Genomic DNA, 17,852 nt, shown 5'->3' on the forward strand with positions numbered 1-17,852 from the left:
AGACAATAATTAGCTTACAATTATCAAAAAAAGCTTCTGACTTTTGGGAGCATGGTTACAAGAATTTTGGATTTTGTGAGGAAATAAGAACAGGAAGTGAGACAGAAAGCATTACAAGGTTTTTAATTATTGTGGATGTTTCAAATTCTTGGTTTAAATGTATTTCTTCCTTACCATGAAAACTATATAGGAAGATGGCTCTTCTCCTCCAGTGCATGTCACTGAAGTCTTTCCCATTTGCTCAGTGTATTATTGAGGCTGCTGCGATACCATGCGAGCAGAAGTTTTTCACCTGGCTGCATACAAACTTGCAGAGGTCAAGCAATGTTTGTGGCATTATGTGAGCCTATAAGTCCTGCCATTAGCCCTTCCCTGGGGGGGGAAAAAAATAGTTTGGGCTCAGCTGTTGTACCTGGGCTGGTAAGTTCAACACATCAGACTGGTAGGCAATGTTCTGTAGTTGCTTTCGTGCTATCAGAATGCCTTGAAAACTCAGTGGATGACAAATACAAGTGACATAAATGTGTTTGCTGGCGAACAGAGGTATCATTTTGATTCTTCTCCTTCTGTGGTTGTCATTAAAAAGCTCTGTGTCATGGTTTAACCCCAGCCAGCAACTAAGCACCATGCAGCCTCTCACTCACTCCCCCCCCACCCAGTGGGGTGGGGGAGAAAATCAGGAAAAGAAGTAAAACTCATGGGTTGAGATAAGAACGGTTTAATAAGGACAGAAAAGAAGAAACTAATAATGATAATGATAACACTAATAAAATGACAACAGTAATAATAAAAGGATTGGAATGTACAAATGATGTGCAGTGCAATTGCGCACCACCCACCGATCGACATCCAGCTAGTCCCCGAGCGGCGATCCCCTGCCCCCACTCCCCCCAGTTTATATACTGGATGTGACGTCCCATGGTATGGAATACCCCGTTGGCCAGTTTGGGTCAGCTGCCCTAGCTGTGTCCTGTGCCAACTTCTTGTGCCCCTCCAGCTTTCTCGCTGGCTGGGCTTGAGAAGCTGAAAAATCCTTGACATTAGACTAAACACTACTTAGCAACAACTGCAAACATCAGTGTTATCAACATTCTTCTCATACTGAACTCAAAACATAGCACCGTACCAGCTACTAGGAAGACAATTAACTCTATCCCAGCTGAAACCAAGACACTCTGCAAAATCAGCTTCTTAAAAACCTGGTCCAATTTGCAGTTTACCATACAGCCATAACTAGTGAAGGTGCTTTGGGGCCTGCACAAAGATAGAAGTGGTAGAAGTATTTCTGAATTGAAGTCTGGAAAGCATTACAGTAACTTCCCGTGTTGGCTGCTGGCAGCTTGGTCAAATACAGAGGTTTCCTGTACAGTATCATTGGTTACTCTGATACTACTTTGCTTAATACAAAACACGATATATAAGGGATTCTGCTGTGGATTTGTGAGGCAAATCTGTTTCTCAGCATCTTATATTTAGAGAAGTTGGTGAAAGGCAATCTTTTCACCTTAAGTGGTCTGTCTTGAATACTGGTATGAAGAACTGGTTCAGCTCCGAAGCCTTCGTTTGATCCTACCCTTTGTTTCATTTTCTTGAGTGGATTGTTGGACAAGGAAAACATTTATTAAAACAATTCTTATTTCCCACACTGATATGGGTATTTAAGAGCATAAGTCTTATTATCAGTGATCTTATCTTGAGCTCGTAGGTGTCAACTTGTCTTTTGAAAATTTAAATTTGTCGTGTTTGAAGGGATTATTTTGAAACTGCGTGCTGGTTTCTTAAGGACACATAGATTGATTTTTGCTTCACAGTGAATCTAATGTTTTCACTGGGAATGCAAGTCACGGGTTCTGGTGGGAGGGGATGTTGTCAGTCTTCAGAAAACAAAAATTCACAATCTTTTCTTTTCCTGTTTCATGGCACCTGTTGTGGTTTGAGTCTTAATTCTGTTTTAAAAGAATACGAAATATTATTTCATGATTATTAAATCATGTGGAAATAGAAGTAACCTTAAATAAATGAGAAACTGGAAATCTGTGATGACAGTCACTTTTTAAGTTTCATTGCATATCTCTAAGACTTTTTCCTCTTTGATACTGCTGATTCTACTCAGGATTTCTATCTGGTACCTGCAATACACAGAATTGAGGCTAAGAAAAATATAGACTTGTAGAAATGCATTTACATGGTCAGGTGTAAAACTTTCCATGGAGTTTTTCTGTGTTCAGTTTAGATGTTAGACTGAAATCTCCTAAACAGAACCTAATGTTGAGATTTGCAGCTTCATAAAATGAAAGAATATTTGGAAGGGAGTAATGGAAGGCTCTCTTTTGGTTCAGCAGTTTGCAGTAAGTCTTACAGGATTAATTTGCTGTCTCTGGTTTTCCTTGCCACAGCAAGTCTGAAATACAGACTGCTTGGAGGGGCATGAAAAGCAAAATGCTTGTGTCTTTTTACTTAGAAAGATTAAGATGGTATTTGTGAATTACAGTGATGCTATTTAATAATCTTAAGATACAATTGTTTTAGGTTAGCTGAGAAGCTGTTCAGAAATATGAAATAGGATATGATGTGAATTTAATGTCTTTCATGTTTGAGAGATAATGTGTCCCACCCCCATCTCTTCAACAAATGAGGACAGTATAGTGTCCTGTTTTGCTTTTGGTACATGGAGATATCTACAATGTCTTGTGGCCAAATGAGTTAGGAGTACTCCAAGACTGACTGTATTCAGGGTCTTCAAGGATGACTGGTTTTGCGTGAGGCCTCCGTTTGCAATCAGATTGGCAGAAAGCCAGTGAGAAAAGAGTGTTTATTCACTTATATTGAGTTCGTGCTCAGCATGCCATGCCAGAGAGAATTCTAATAAAGTCATTTCATCTGAGGACTTCAAAGTTAGTAATGCTAAGTACGCAAGGGACTACTGATGTACTGCTGCTGAAATTAAATACACGTTCCAGGTTTCTCTTTCAGCCTTTTTTTGCCACTAGTCTCCCCCTTACACTTTACTTACTGACAGCTTCTTTTAGATAACAGTGTTACTACAGGGATTTCGAGTTATGCTGCTGCTTACTACCTTTCTTGGCAACAGGTAACATGCTTCAGAAACATCTCCTCCCATTCAGTGAGACTGCATGTGCTTTCTCTTTGAGTCCTGTGACTGAAAGAGAAACGTTTTGCTTTCTCTTCTTTTGTTATTATAGGGCTAAGCACTCAATTTTGATAGTTTGAGAAATCAGGACCAAATTCTGAAATCCTTTTATTCATGTTAGATAAATGTGATTCATCGTGATGCACTTGTATTGTATGCTTATACATTTATTGAGAGAAATGTGTAATATACCAAATAATATTCATGCTTGGATTCCATCTACCATTCTTATTTTCTTTTGTATTCAATACTATATGTTGGTTGATATTCAGGGAGAAAATGAATCAAAAACATTAAAACACTTGGAATGGTGATGCTAAATTGGTTTTATGTTTGAGCTAACAAAAATGAATCTATGAATTCTAGGTTTGCTCTTCAGTGAGGCTATTTTAATGTCATTCGCTTAGTAATTTTTAATTCAATTCTTGGTAAGACAGATGTCAGAAGTAGTAAAAATACAGGTGGTGTGCTTGTGTTGTTACATGTAATTTAGATATACCTAGGTATAATTGAAGAGGAATATTTTGATTATAGAGAACTGGTATTAGAAAACCCATGGTTACATTTGTCTGAGTTGCACCTCCCAACAGGTCAGGTAATTTGCTTTCAATTGTAATTTATTTAACAAAGATCTCTCATGCAGGACCATAATCATTACAGATGCCTTAGCTGAAGCTTCCTTGTGAGATATTTTGCTTCTGTTTTTTTTCCTGTGTTTCTTTCTCTTGCTTTCTTGCCCAAGAGAGTTGTTCTTGGGTAGACCTACTGAGAGCCATCTGGTGTGGCTGCTGGGAAGCCAGTGCTGCACACCTAAACAAGCCTGTCACACTGTTCGCGTTTGTCATAGTGCTGGACCTGCACCTGTGAGAGATGGTCTGCAGAGACAGCTTTGTTACCTTTAAGATGTGTGTTTGGCTATAAACTTTTGGATACTAAAGTGTATTATTTCTCAGAGAAAAGACTTTCTCCAAACTTTGGGGAAAAGGAGTGTTCAAGTGGCTATAAGCAGGTGTCCTTGGCATTTGAAAATTCTTTAAGGTCTATGGTCTGTTTGCACCTTCTGGAGGATAGCATTCAGGCCTGCCAGTCACTATCTCAAGGATGCTTTTTTTCTATATACTATACATCCTCCTGCTTTTTGAGAGAAGAAACTTCTATACTGCAGAAACCTGAAGGTATGGCTTTTTATTCATCCTTTTTTCAGCTAAGGGCAATACTTCAAGGTGAGATGCAGTAGGGCTTTATTTCCCCTGGATCAGTGTCAAACTTTTCAGCTGAGTTTTAGAGCTGACCTGCCTGATTTTTAAATAATCTTTTCCTTCCTCTGGCAACATAGCAGCACGTTTCCCCCACTCCCCCCAGGTAGATTCTGCCACCAGAATTGCTGAAATGAATAAAAGACTTAGTGGTCAATAGTTTCATTCTGCACCTCTTTCTCAAATCATAAGCTCTGCTACATGTAGAAAAATTCCCAAATGTTTCTCTCCTGTCTTTTTGTCTTTGTAAGGCACTTCAACCCTGGCATTACTGGATGGAGATGTGTGAAGAATCGAAGACCAGCACATTGCCAATCATAGCAAAGCAAACTGCATGATCCTGGGAGAGCAGAAGGAATGCACCAGTGGTTTTAGATGACTGTAAAAAATTATTTTATTAGCCGAGTGTGCAGTGAGCCCAAGTGCATCTTCCCATCTAGAAGCTGCAAAGAATCCATTGTTCATGCTGCTGCTCTTGTCTCATTGCCCTGTTGATTCGGAAAGCATTATGCACCTGCCTTCTGCCCTGAGTCATGTCCCAGTGTGCAAGGTTTTCAAATGATCTTTGCAGGTGAGCTGTCTTGGAACAGCAGCATAGTTCAAAGCATATCTTAAGAAAACAGCTGACAAGAGAAAGAGGGATAAACCCCACATGGTTAAGTAGAAGAAAGCATCAATGCTTAGGTCACTGATGGACAGAGTAGAATAAAAGGGATAAGGAAAAAACCAGCAAGCATTCCTATGTGTAGTATAACTCTTCATAGTAAGTCTACTGTATAGAATCCTTTGGTATTTGTTTGCAGACAGCACAGCTCTGTAGTACTTTTGACTGGAGACCTGAAACGCAGCAGGAGTTTCTGGGGTCAAGTCCAGTGTTGATGTAGGGAGGTGCACTTAAGTCAGTGGAGCTCTACAATATCCAGTGGAGTTGTCCACCCTGTTGTAAAGCCATATAATCGCTCAGTTTCTGGTGGCTGTCATAAACTAATAATATGAAAGGTACATATCTGAGATTCATTTAAGGTAGTGATGATAGTGATCATCCATGAGAAGCTGAGTACGTGTGTTAAGGCAAGCTTTTCTTGAAAGTCTTGTGATAATTGCGGGGTTTTTTTGTTTTTAAATATATCTTGAAATCTTGTTTTTAAAAAATCTTGAAAACCTGAAATTTCAGGTTTTAATACCAAAGTGAAACAGCAAGATTGCAGCCTTATGTTGTCTATTAAAAAAAAGTCTCTTGTTTTTCAAGCTAGCTTCACAATACTGTTGTAGCTTCAACTGAGTTTCTAAAATGTTTTTGGATAACGATATTCTAGTTGTTATTTGACAAACATTCCGTTTTACAATGAGCTATGCAGAATAGGCTTGATTAGGCCTATTGATTTGAGAAGTAAGGTAAAGCTGAAGATGATTAAGTGTAACAGATTTTAGCTCAATGCAAATGTTTTTAAGGAATTAAACATTTACTTATGAGCAAGAATAAACATACTGGCTTTGTCTCTTGGGGAAAAGTGAATGAATCAGCTAATAATGCAGTCAATGAAATGGTGAGAGAAGTAAATGTTTGTTGTCTTTTTTTTAAATGTAGTTGAAGAGCACAAAAAAATGAAGACAGTTTTAAAATGTGCTGCTGTATTGCTGTGTTTGTCTTGTTGCAGCTTACAGTTCATGTGGTATGGTGTAGGTTATTAGTGGCTGCCCATGCTGACATGAATTTTTTTTGTATTGGATTTGAGAAATCTTCTGGAATTGGGCCAGAGCGCTATGTGTTTCAGTAAATGACTAAAAGTGAAATTGTGTCTAAATGACTCTTTCACTGGTATCGAAGCCACTGGAATATGTGTTATTGTAGTGAGTGAAAAATTACTTAATCATTTCAAAGAGCTTTATTTTTAGTTAATGTAACCCTCTTCTTCATTCTAATGCTGATTTGGTCTCTGATCTATTGGATTCAGTAAGTATTTGAAGTTTGAATTTCCCATGACCTATGTCATGTTAATGTGTCTTTAATGCTTGGAAAGCGTAATTTGTTCTTGTGAAGGTTTGCAGAGTAATAGCACATAGTTCCTTAGACAAGAGCGAACTTTAACAGCAATATTATGAACCTAACGCAGTATATTTTAATGTTGCTGTAGCTGCAGTGTATGAAGGTAGCATAGCATTTTCTGTTCTAGTTTTCTGTTTGGTTGCCCAAATTTATTCATGTAATTTGCCACTCAGGAGAGAAACTTCATGTTTGCCCTCTCTTCTGAATTGGCTTTATTTTGAAACAGTGACCAAAACCAATCCATTCATCCTTAAATTGTAGGAAACTTTTTCTGCCCTTGAGTAGTATTGATGATGTTGGAAACATAAGATGGGTGGTTCGGAGGAAATACTTACAGAGAAGGGAACATACCACAGAAAAACCAGAGTTCAGAAGTCCACTAGCATGAGATGATTATAGTTTCTTTGAAGACCACATATTTCTTTTAAGAGCTGAAAGGTTTGGGCTTTTTTTGAGAAGGTAACTGTCTCAGTACCTCGTTTACTGTTAACTGAAACTGATAGGTGAAAATCTCACAATTAAGATCTTATTAGACTTATTCAGCATGGAGAAGAGAAGTTTCAATGGCACATAGTAGTAGCCTGCCAGTACGTACAAGGACGTTCATCAAGAAGATGGAGTTGGGCAGGAGGAAGAGAAACAAAGGACATAAATGAAAACCTGAGGTTCAGACTTAATCTAAGGAAAACCTCTTTCACCATGAGAACAATCAAGCAGTGGAAGAGGCTGCACAGGGAGGTTGGATGTTCCATGTGGAGGTTCCACATACAGAATGGAAAAGACTCATCTAGATAAAGCCCAAGGAGTATGGTCAGATATCATAGCTGACTTAGCTGTGAGCGGGATGTTGGACTAGAAACCTCCTGTGGTCCCATTGAACCTGAATTATCCCGTCATCCAAAGATCTTGTTTCTGTCCTCAAAACTGTTTCCACACATGCTCAAAATTCAGGATTACTAAGCTTCAGTCCAGTGCTGTAATATAACAAGCTGTCAGAGGGATGAGTTTTCAGGTTATTTGTTAAAATGCACTGGGCAAGGCTCAAATCAAGTTCAGTTTGCAGAATTGATGCTTCTTACTAGGAAGGCAACCATTGAGAGAAGGAAATTAAAGAAATCATGCTGTTCTATCCTGTCAGCTATAATACACGTTTTGGGTGCAGCAAAATCTATAGAAGCGTTACGTAAGCAGTTCAGAGCTCTCAATGTGCCCCTCTGGATAAAATAAGGTGCTTTTATTACTCTGATAGGGTAGAAGCTGGCATCTTCTTTCCACTACTGGCTTGCAGAGAGGAAGACTGTAACTGAAATAGCAGCTTGGAAAAAAAACTGCTTCATGGTTCAGTGGTTCTTTGTTGGTATTTTGTTTTAGCCCAGAAGCACTAAAATTAGCTGTCCTCTCCTCTTTGTTCTTATTTTCTTTATACTCCAAAGTTTGCAAAGTAGATAATGTGTTGAGAAGCTACTCTGCAGTTAAACTATCCATACATTGAAAATCAGAGCCCTTAATCTGGATGCTTAAAATGATCTTTTGACTTTCAGGATTTGTTCTGCTGTTTCTCTAGATATGTGCCATTTCCTAGCATAAATTGCTCTTTGGTCATATAAAATTAAGTCATATTGGTTTATGCTGACAGTTTTGCTCTAAATTTATAAGAATAATTTTAATTCTATGCCCTTCTCACTGTCCTCTGTTTTCTTTTGAGTAGTAATAGACACACAGTCTGTGTGACAGATACGCTATTGAAATTAGTTCACTAAAAACAGAGTGTCTGCTCTTCAGAAAATTAAAAACCACAATGTCTGCAACGTTGTGTTCTTCTGCAAGGGTAAACAGAAAACTGAAAGGAGACAGAGTTGTTTAGAGGTGACACATATGTGACTTTGTCATCATTAAAATGTTTCTTGGAAAAGACTGTTCTGATTCACGAGAATCATTTTTTTTTGCGTGTTTCTTCTGAGTTACAGTATTAGTCATCTGGAATCATGTATGCTGTCCGCAGATCTTTTTAAGGATCTTTGCTTGTCTGAAGAAGTTCCCTTTATTTTTATTCTTTCTCAGTGTGGTATATGTGAACCTTTTAAACACAAAGCTAATTTTTTCACCTCAATTACTCTTGACAGGTTAAGTCAGCTTGATCCACAAATAACTGTGCTAGAAATAAGGCTTTTGTTTTTCATTTATTTCTTCTCTACTTAAGCCTGGACTTTCTACTTTGGTTTGAATTAAAGGCCTTGCAATCAGTTTTGTGGAAAAACAGCATATAGCCCAAGATTTTACTTTTCTTTGAAATCTGCAAGACAGCTGCAAGGAGCCTCTTCCATTCTTTGTAAGAGCGACAATGCTGCTGTTCTTATAAATCATGTTGCTTGTGGGTCTGGTTTTGGCATGATGAAATCACTGGGGTTTGAAGAGCTGTGTATTTACAAATCACTTAAAGCACCAGTCTTTTGCTACAAGCTGCCTTGGCTTTTCAGTGCTTAATGCATGGTGTATAGCTGATATTTACTTCCCTTGTAGTTTCTACCTGCAGAAGAGGATAAGGAATGGAAGTGCACTTGATAGTTTTTCATGGCAGGTAAAGTACTTTTGTGGGGGGTGCTTGGGTACCTTCTGCAAATGGTGGTTTGAAAGCCTGACTGGAATAGAATTAGTGCTGTGGAAGATTAGAAAATAAAGCTCAAGGAGCCCAAGTCTGATAAATGACACAGATCATTGGTGTTGAATAGAAGAATCAAATTTTCTTGGAGTTTTCAGTCTGTAACAATTCAAAATAAGTTGTCTTTTATTTGTGTTCTCCCAGTGGCTTGGGAGGTCTACAATAGCATCTTCTTAGACTTGGTGGTGTGCAGATGCAAACAAAAATACTATTTCTTAGGGTCTTTACAGGCTAAGTATACAGAGGTGCTTGCAGACAGGACACAGGAAGGAAACAATACCATTGTCATTTAGCGTGGTTTGCAGTCAACATGAAGTGTGGGTTGTTGCCAATTTTTTTTCCCCCATTTGTAGGTATTGTAACAGTGGCAAAAATTTAGGAGAAGGATTTTGATGTTTGAGTGTGTATAGAAAGCTTAAAAAAAAATATGAGGTAGTGTTTTGGTTGAAACATGGGTGGGTAGAAGAAGGGACTAACTACTGTGTGTGTAGAACAAGTGGCAAAGTATTAAGGTGGGTGGCTCACTGCTGGTAAAGATACCATCCTGTGGTTTTGGCTAGGGAGACTGCTTTTTTGAAGGCTTTCCAGGAGTGACAAAGCAGGGTCAGCACCACTTCTAAGTGTGGAAAGTCCTAGGTGTTGATTCTTTCACTGCTGGTAGCACAGATGGTGATGGCTGGTGTTGCATGCTCTGAAGCCAGTTAGAAATCTGAACAGCTCTAAGCACTGAAGTGATACATCCTACAGGTGTGGCTGGAAAAGGTGCCGTATCAATTTAGTTGAAGGCAGTGAAAGGGTGCCACAGTGGACTGAGATTGAAGTGTTTGAAAAAGTTTGAGACTGTTAAAAGGCAAAGACAGTGTAAAAGGACTTCCATGAATGCAGCTTACTGTTGGACCTATAATTCCCCATGACACCTATTAATTTGAATTTCTGCGTAACAGCAATACGCAATTTGGGGCAAGTGAGAGAGTGCAAAATTGCTGTCTTTTCATACATAAAATCTAGCGGTACAAAGGATATCTCTTGCAGGTTTGCAAACTTTCAAAAATTCTCTCTAGCTGTTGGAGCTCCAGAGGGTTAATGCAGTTAGTAGTATCATTGTGTGTGTAAGAACTGAGGGATGGGCAAAGGAGAAACATAAAAAAAAGTTTAATTTTTTTTTTAACATGTAAAAAGTACATTAGAAATCACACTAGTTATTTTTTAAAATAAATTATTGGCTTTAAAACCAATAATTATTCATGTAGAGATGGTAAGTCTTGGTGGCTACCAACATGACCCGATTTCACATTGAGTTCAAAGTATACACATCTCTAATGCTGAATGAACTTTGCAGAGTTATGGGTATCTCTGCAGTATATGTAAGGTACCTTTGAAATACATAATATTGATACGTTTGGCAGGATTTATAAACTCTTCTGGTGCTGGCAAAACAGTCATTCTTTCCTGTTCCAAGGTGAAGTCCAAAAATAAGTACCTCAATTTATGATAAATAGCCTGTGCATTAGATGTCAAAGGCTCTTGAGTTAAATATGCTTGAAATTTTTACATCGGACTGGTTTTGAGAGATGATGTGCCAAAATAGAGTTGGAAAATTTGGCAATGGTATTGCATTTTTTTCATTCTTTCAGTCACAGAACTGAACAGACCTGTATTCTTTTATCCCCAAGCCCCTCTTTGAACCTAGTGTCTGATAAATGGAGATATAGACAGGGGAAAAGAGTTGTTGAAAGAACTGTTTTGTATCCTGTCCCCCTAAATGCTTGCATGTCTGAGTTAATTTTCCTGATGGTGTAGCAGTAGTACTGCAGCTCTGTAGAAGCATGCTGTGGCTGGGAGCCTCTCTGGCAGCTTGCTTTCACATCTGCAGCTTGGCTTGTTTAATGTACAAAAAATTCTGCTGAAAATTATCTGGACACAAGGGTGTAGGCATTTTTGTTGCTGCTGTTCCAGAAAAGGAGCCACAAGCTGGGAAAAGGAAAGGTTTTCCAGTGAAAGCTTTATTAGATGCTGTGGCTATAAAAAAAATCCCAAACTTTTTCAGAGGTTTGTCTTTAGAAACATGCAGAACTTTTCTGCTGAGTTGCATGCTAAGTATCTGGTTTTGTCAGGGAGTACTGGATGGCATACATTCACTCTTACGGTCTGATTGTCAGTGAGTCCTGCTCACCTTTGTATATGGCTGACAGGGTAATAAAATCAGACAGTTTTTCACCACACTGTCCTCAACCAGAAACTGAGAAATGAAACTGAAATGAAGCTCTAAGAATAAGGCACCTTCACTACTTGGTAAGTGATTTTACACCCAAAGTCAGTGTCCAGAATTCTGACACCCCTGGTCAGGGATAGCTCTTTTGTGTTGCACAAATATGCTATGAATCTGTTCCTGGAGGGCAGCAAATTTGTTCTTTTACAGGAAGATGGGTTATAGCACTGCAGTTCTGAAATCAGAAGTATGATGTAAGTCTGGGAGTCAAACTGAAAGCAGAGCATCAAGTCCTTCCTAAAAAGTTATAAACTCATCCACTGCGTGAACTCAAAAATCATATTTGAATAGGCAGCTCTTGGTTTGGAAAACTAACAAGGATATTGAGTAACTTTTTGTGGTTTGTGTTGCATCACTTGTCAAGTGGTATTAGTTATACAATTAACATTATAGTGCTTTGCTGTCCCTAGAAGAAAGAAAATTGGAGTTTAACGTGTGTATGAGCTTTCTTGTCTCACTGCCAGTTCTCCTCACTTCCTAAAAGAGGATGACTCGGCAAGCTACAAAAGCCCTGATTAGGGACTTGGATTTTTGAGTTGTGTTCTTCTAAAGATGCTATCACCTGTCCTCTGAAGTTTGAAACTAGTACACACTGCTCAAATCAGTAGCTAAACTCTCTGGGTGACATCCTCAGCTGTGCTGCAGTCCCCTTTGACTTGTTTGAGAGAGCTGGACCCGTTTAGAGCAGCCCAAAAAGCCCTGGGTCTGACTGCAGGCTGGAGGGGACTCATGCGGTGCAAGCACTGGCTTCTGGGGGATGCCTGACAGCCCCAGGGTCTGGGGTACAGAGGGCAGTGCTGCCATCGGAAAGGCCTCTGGCATGCAAACCTAAGGGGACTGTAAGGCTGGTCTGGGCTATCTCTATATGTACTGTGATCCTAGGAAAAGGGTGGGGAGAAGCGGCACAAATCAGTTTGTGTTGAGGTCCGTACTGCCAGAGCGAGGGATGTGCTGACGTTTGAGCTAGCTGGAGGTGAGCCAGCGCTCTGCAAGGCTCTGAGGGCTCCTGAGCTCCAGTACAGAGCTGCAGTAACACAGCACAAGTTTCCAGGCTGGGTTTGGCTGCGGTGTGATCTCAGTGTGTGTGCAGCGGAGTGTGGGTCAGTCTGCACCTCTCTCTGCAGGCCTGCTCTGTGACTGCAGCTAGCAACCAGACTAGTTGGTTTAACAACAGGCTGGCTATCCTGCACTATGCAGTCACCCCTGTGACTGCAGTGCAGATATTTGCAGGGTTATGCTCTGGAGTTTGGCCTCTGCATCCAGGATTTGGAGGGTGCAGAAGTTGAATAAAGTTGTGCTTGGGCTGCAGTTTTTGCTCTGCATCTCTGAGAGCTCCAATAAAATCTTTTCTCATATCCACAAAAAGCTATGGAGAACCAAAACTGGATGAGAAGCAGAACAACCTAATGCATTCTGAGAAAGCAGATATTAAGGCAACTGTTAGAAATAGTGTTTTATGTCTCTAAACTATTTATAGTGTAGTCATGATGTCTCCAAAGAGAGCAATACTGTATCACCAACATTTGATAGTGGTGCTCTGAATAGAGAACAGAATGCAAGACAGTACAGATGGCTGACAGACTGCAGCAAATTCCAGCTAATGAAGAAATGCAGTATGTTTGTTTACATGCAAGTTGAAACAGTTGGCTGTTAAAATTGGTTTTAAATCCAGTTCTGAGCTGTGTAAACATAGATCACCCTTATGCAACTAATAATAATAAAATACATTTTTGCATTAAAAAAAATGCTTCCCTTTTTCAACAGTATTGCTGCAGTTTGGTAACTTGGCTGTTCTGTATTCAGTGAACTTCAGTCCATGTGCAAATTAATGCTGCAAGAAACAAAACCAGTTTACTGAGTGAATTTATGTGTAGCCTCAAATTGTGAATCTCTATCTATGAGGTGTAGGTTTAATAATTAGGTTTTGGAAGAGAGATGTGGTTTGGGTAAATTTTGCAATGCCCTGGGCACATAATTCAAATAGAGGAAACAATGAAGAGCCAGGCATTCTTGCTGAACTACTTCATCCAGTGGATCAGGTTATAATTTTGCTAGCAGTTTACATCGTGAATCATTTATTAAAAAAAAAAGGGGGGGGGGGGGGAAGCTAATTCCTGAATTTTAACAGTGAATTTCTGATCATAGTAGTTGTCCCCATCTCCTTTAAAAAGTGGCATTTTTGAGCCAGTAAATCTGTTGTTATTTAATATTAGCACAGTGATGCCGTACAGTAAGAATACTGCAGTCTCTTGTGTATCATGGAGAGACAGACATGGAAAGAATAAAATGAGGAATTATTAGTACATGCTTTTCTGTAATATATTTCCAAAGTGTGTGATTTGCTTGTCAGAGTATTTCTGAGAATAAGTTCATCTTACTAGGGCAGCATTCATCTCATTTGCTATCATGTTTAGAAGTATTATCTGTATTATAGAGAGCTGTTAAAATTCTGGAGCATGTTTCAGGAAGATGTTTCAAACGTAACTTATTTGCTTCTTGTTTTCCTTGCTGATGGGTGTTTAGAATGCTTTTGCTGGTAAGCATTATCTGGAAATGCAAATGTAGCTTGCTTTTCAGCAGCGGGCAAACAGTCAGTTGTTCTGCAGTTGACCGCAGTGGGGTCGGTACCTGGAGCTGCCTGTTGATGGGGAGAAAGCAGTAAATAGGATGGGTTGATGTTTTTGGTTTTTTTACCATAACATTTAAAACCTTACAATGCAAATAATGTGCTGCATTATGAAAGCATTGTATGACTGCAGGTGAGAGAAGTCACTTTGTTGTGTGGCTCACTTTAAGGAGTATGTATGTGCTTGTCTCTGCAAATGGCAATCCTCGCGTGTGGGCTGTATATAGAGAGACGAAAATGTCCTCTCTGGTGTGTACACACATACGTGCATATAGTTTATGCTGATGAGGTGGGTTTTTCACTTCACAGATTGTAGTGTGATGGACAGTTGCTGATTCATGGAGAAAAACAACCCTCCTGCCAAGAACTGGAAATCTGCCATGATGCTAAATGATCTGAGATCCCACTCCCATGGGCATGTGCAGATTTGCAAGTCAACCCAGAGTCAGCCTACTAAACACAGTAACATTGAAAGTAACCATTGAAACCAATGTTTCTTTTTGTGGTTTTTCTCTTACTCTGACTCCATACTCTGGGACTAAGTAGCAATTTAATGATTCCATCTTAGATTATATCCCCTAAAGTGCTTTCTTGATTTGCCAGGTATCTATTAGTTACATAGTTTTCTGTGTAAACCAGAATCCATTCTACTTTTACAGCCAGAATTTTTTTAACAGATGTTCAAGCAGGAACAATTCAGATTAGAGCCTTGGATTCCTAGAGAGCTTTTGTTTGATTAAAAACCAAAACCAAACCCAACAATAACAAATGCTTTTGAGAAGGAAATACATCATAGCAGGGCTCAATGAAAGCTTGGATACTGAGAATTTCCAAGTTCACATAGAAAAAAACAAACAAAAATCTCTATAGTCTCTTGAAAGGATATAAACTTTTATGGACCCTAAAAATAGACTTTGTAGGTTATTCTGTAACTGTCTAGTGAGGGTTTTTGTTATGTGCCTGTGAAACACCTGTCACTGGAGTGGGCTGATCCAGTATAGCAATTCATTTGCTCTTCCTAAACTCCCAGGCCTCACTATATATTCTCTACTTGAGTAGACATGAGGTTAGAGAATTGACTTGCAAAGGTTTAGGTTTAGTTTTATGGTCCATGGCTCAGTAAGATAAAATTGAATGAGATGTAAAATTTAATCCTAGGGAAAAACTGTCAGAAGGTTCTCTGCTTTGCCAGACTCTTTGCCCTGGGGCTGCCCTGAGGGTGATCCTATCATCTCTTTAATAAATAACAGGGCAGCAAAATAATATCTTAATTTTGTTGTTGAGGTTTGTCCATAGGTAGCCACAAAGAAGCTGTGTACCTCTAAATACCATCTTTGTTTGCCAGGTGCCTGTGAGTTATGGTAGATCTGTCACTAACAACTGTCCTGTGTCCTTCCTGAAGAGTCCTGTTTGAATTCTGTCTGCTTGTCTCAGGTTTAAATGTGAAATACTTGGTGTGAGTGAAGAGTACGTTATCTAGCCCAAGGTTGAGGATTCTAGTCTAAGAGGCAGGCTGCTTATTGTTGTTGTTGTAGGCCACTGGCAGGTAAAAGATAAAGTCTACAGTAGATTTATGATGTTGAGTTTCTTCTGTGTCTACACAGCTGCTAGTCTAAGGGTGCTGCTTTATGTAAACTATGCTTCTTGCAGGGTTCCTTAGTCATAAAAATGCAAGTCTGGATTGCATCTTCCATCTGAAGATGAGAGGTCCTCCTTGGGTCAAGGTAATGAGTGATGAAATACAATTACCTTGTACATTATTATAATGACTCATATATTTATAGGTGCCTGTGGTATGAAATTTGGATGAATTGCACATTCTGATGGATGTTTAATTTTGTTTTCTCTTGCTGTTGGCTGGTATCACCCCACTTAATGGATAATCAGACTACTTATTGCAGAGATTTTACATAAGCACTTTGGGGTCCGTTTTTGGGAATCTTTAGTTGATTCAGTAAATTAGTGTGATTATGATAGTGCAAGTGCAAAAAACTGTCAGTTTGTGCGGCATATGCCAAGCTACAAGATTTTTTTAGTAATAGTTCTTGCTCCCCAGCAACACTGGCTGTATTGCACATGAATAAACTCCTGCTAAGGATAGAATTTGTGGCTGTCCACAGTGTACACTGGAACTGCTTTGTGAATAATTGTTCCTTGTGTTCCCTCCCTTATGTAATACCGTCTATAAATGATCCACACCTGTAAGACATTCATCGCTCCAAAGTGTCTGTCTCTTATGAACCATTTGATGTTGCCATACTTAATTTTCTGCTGCTGCTTTTCTTTTATTTATTGTCAATGCTAAACATAAGTTTGTGCTGGTTTTAGTATGTTTCAAATTCAGTGTTTCTAATCTTAAGATGAGTAGTTTAAAATGTTTTGGTGTAATGATTCTGAATAACTCTCAAACCTTGTTTTTGATAAGGACCTGAGTTTTGCAAGTACAAAAATATTCGACTGAATAGAAACAGTGTCTTGCCAAAGAAAGAGTTGGTAAGACCCTTACGTATTTCATATCTCAGTGCCTTCTACAGGCAAAATATTAGCAACACACTTCATGTGCATATGGTGCACCTGCATTGCCTATATTCACTGCAGAAATCTACAGTTAAGTGCCCAGGAAAGAAGTATAGATTTGTAGTATAGTGAATTACTACCATATAACCTACGGTCTTGGCAATTGGATTTTTTAACTGAGGCCCAGGCTATGGCCATTTGTTACAGTATTTCCCCATAAAAATGAAGGGAGATGACTGTTTTTTTTGCAGATAAATAGAATATGATCAACGTCCAATTACTTGGTCTCCGAGATATCCACATATTAGATCTTGACTTTGGAGCCAGAACATTCCTAGCTGTCTGATATAATGGTGAATGTCCCAAAACAAGTTTTACCCTCACACATGTATGTGCTTGTAAAATCTGAAGTTAATTGCAGGTGGCTGTGTCTGAGGGAGGAACTTGGTTCTAGTGCATATAAGAAGATAATTTTAGTAGCTGTAGTGAGATTAAGTTTACAGCTTCACTGGATGTTAAGGTGTGGAGCCCTTCTCTAGTGAGAAATAAATGACAGCGGGAGGAATTGTGGCAGGTTTTAAGTGGCACAAGTTATAAGATTTATTAGGTAAGCCATAGAAAAGATACTAACTCTAATAGCTTTTTCCTTTCACAGCACTCGAGTAGAAAAGGTCTTTTGGATTTACTTTATGCCAAGCAGATTTAGTAGATTTAAAATAAAAAGGCATCTTCTAAATCTCTTGAACACTTTTTTGTTGTTGCGTTTGATGTAAGTTTATGAAAATGACTTCACTTTAATTAGGCTTCGTTGATACAGTACTTTTCCACTGAATTTACTAGGAGCTTGCGAATGTGTTGTAACGAACTGCACTGCAGGCTGCAGTATCTGATTGTCATGCCAGGAGCATCACTAGCGTAGAGCTAAATAGAGATTGGTGAGGAAAGTGGGTCAGGAAACAGGCCTACTGTACCTGCAGAGACTGCAGAGTGCAGTAGCAACGGAGCAGAGTGTCCACAGCATGGCACTGTCTTACAAAACATAGAAGAGGAGATTGGCTGAGGATGTGGTTAGGATAGTGGGCATATCTGGGAGCTAAACATGCTGGCGCTTTTATTCTGCCTTCTCTCCCCCACTATGCACACTTGTTTTGCTGGATGATTTTAGCAGTCCCCATTTTACTTTTTCTTTCTCTACACAAAAATGTCCACAAAAACATTATTTCACCTTCAGAGGTCAAAACCATCCTGTCCTGTAAGATAGACTGCTAGAGTCATGCTTGCTGTTTTGTGTGAGACGGTGTTAAATGTTGCTAAGGAGTCTTTCATA

General features: G+C 39.2%; 1 protein-coding gene across 12 annotated transcripts in view; it reads left to right on the forward strand.

Annotated features, from left to right (window-relative positions):
- Nucleotides 1-17,852, forward strand: part of SERGEF (secretion regulating guanine nucleotide exchange factor) — a 168,843-nt gene that overhangs the window by 50,518 nt on the left and 100,473 nt on the right. Inside the window, exon 10 of one of the 12 annotated variants that reach the window (XM_030039619.2) lies at nt 4,659-8,368. The exons of 10 other annotated variants lie outside the window; for them this stretch is intronic. In XM_030039619.2, coding sequence (XP_029895479.1) covers nt 4,659-4,745 — 87 coding nt within the window. In that variant the 3' untranslated portion in view covers nt 4,746-8,368. Of the gene's footprint in view, nt 1-4,658; nt 8,369-17,852 lie in introns of those variants that run through there. One more of the 12 variants, XM_030039621.1, reaches the window with a different exon arrangement.

This window comes from Aquila chrysaetos, chromosome 16 (assembly GCF_900496995.4).
Source record: "Aquila chrysaetos chrysaetos chromosome 16, bAquChr1.4, whole genome shotgun sequence".
Lineage (NCBI taxonomy): Eukaryota > Metazoa > Chordata > Aves > Accipitriformes > Accipitridae > Aquila > Aquila chrysaetos.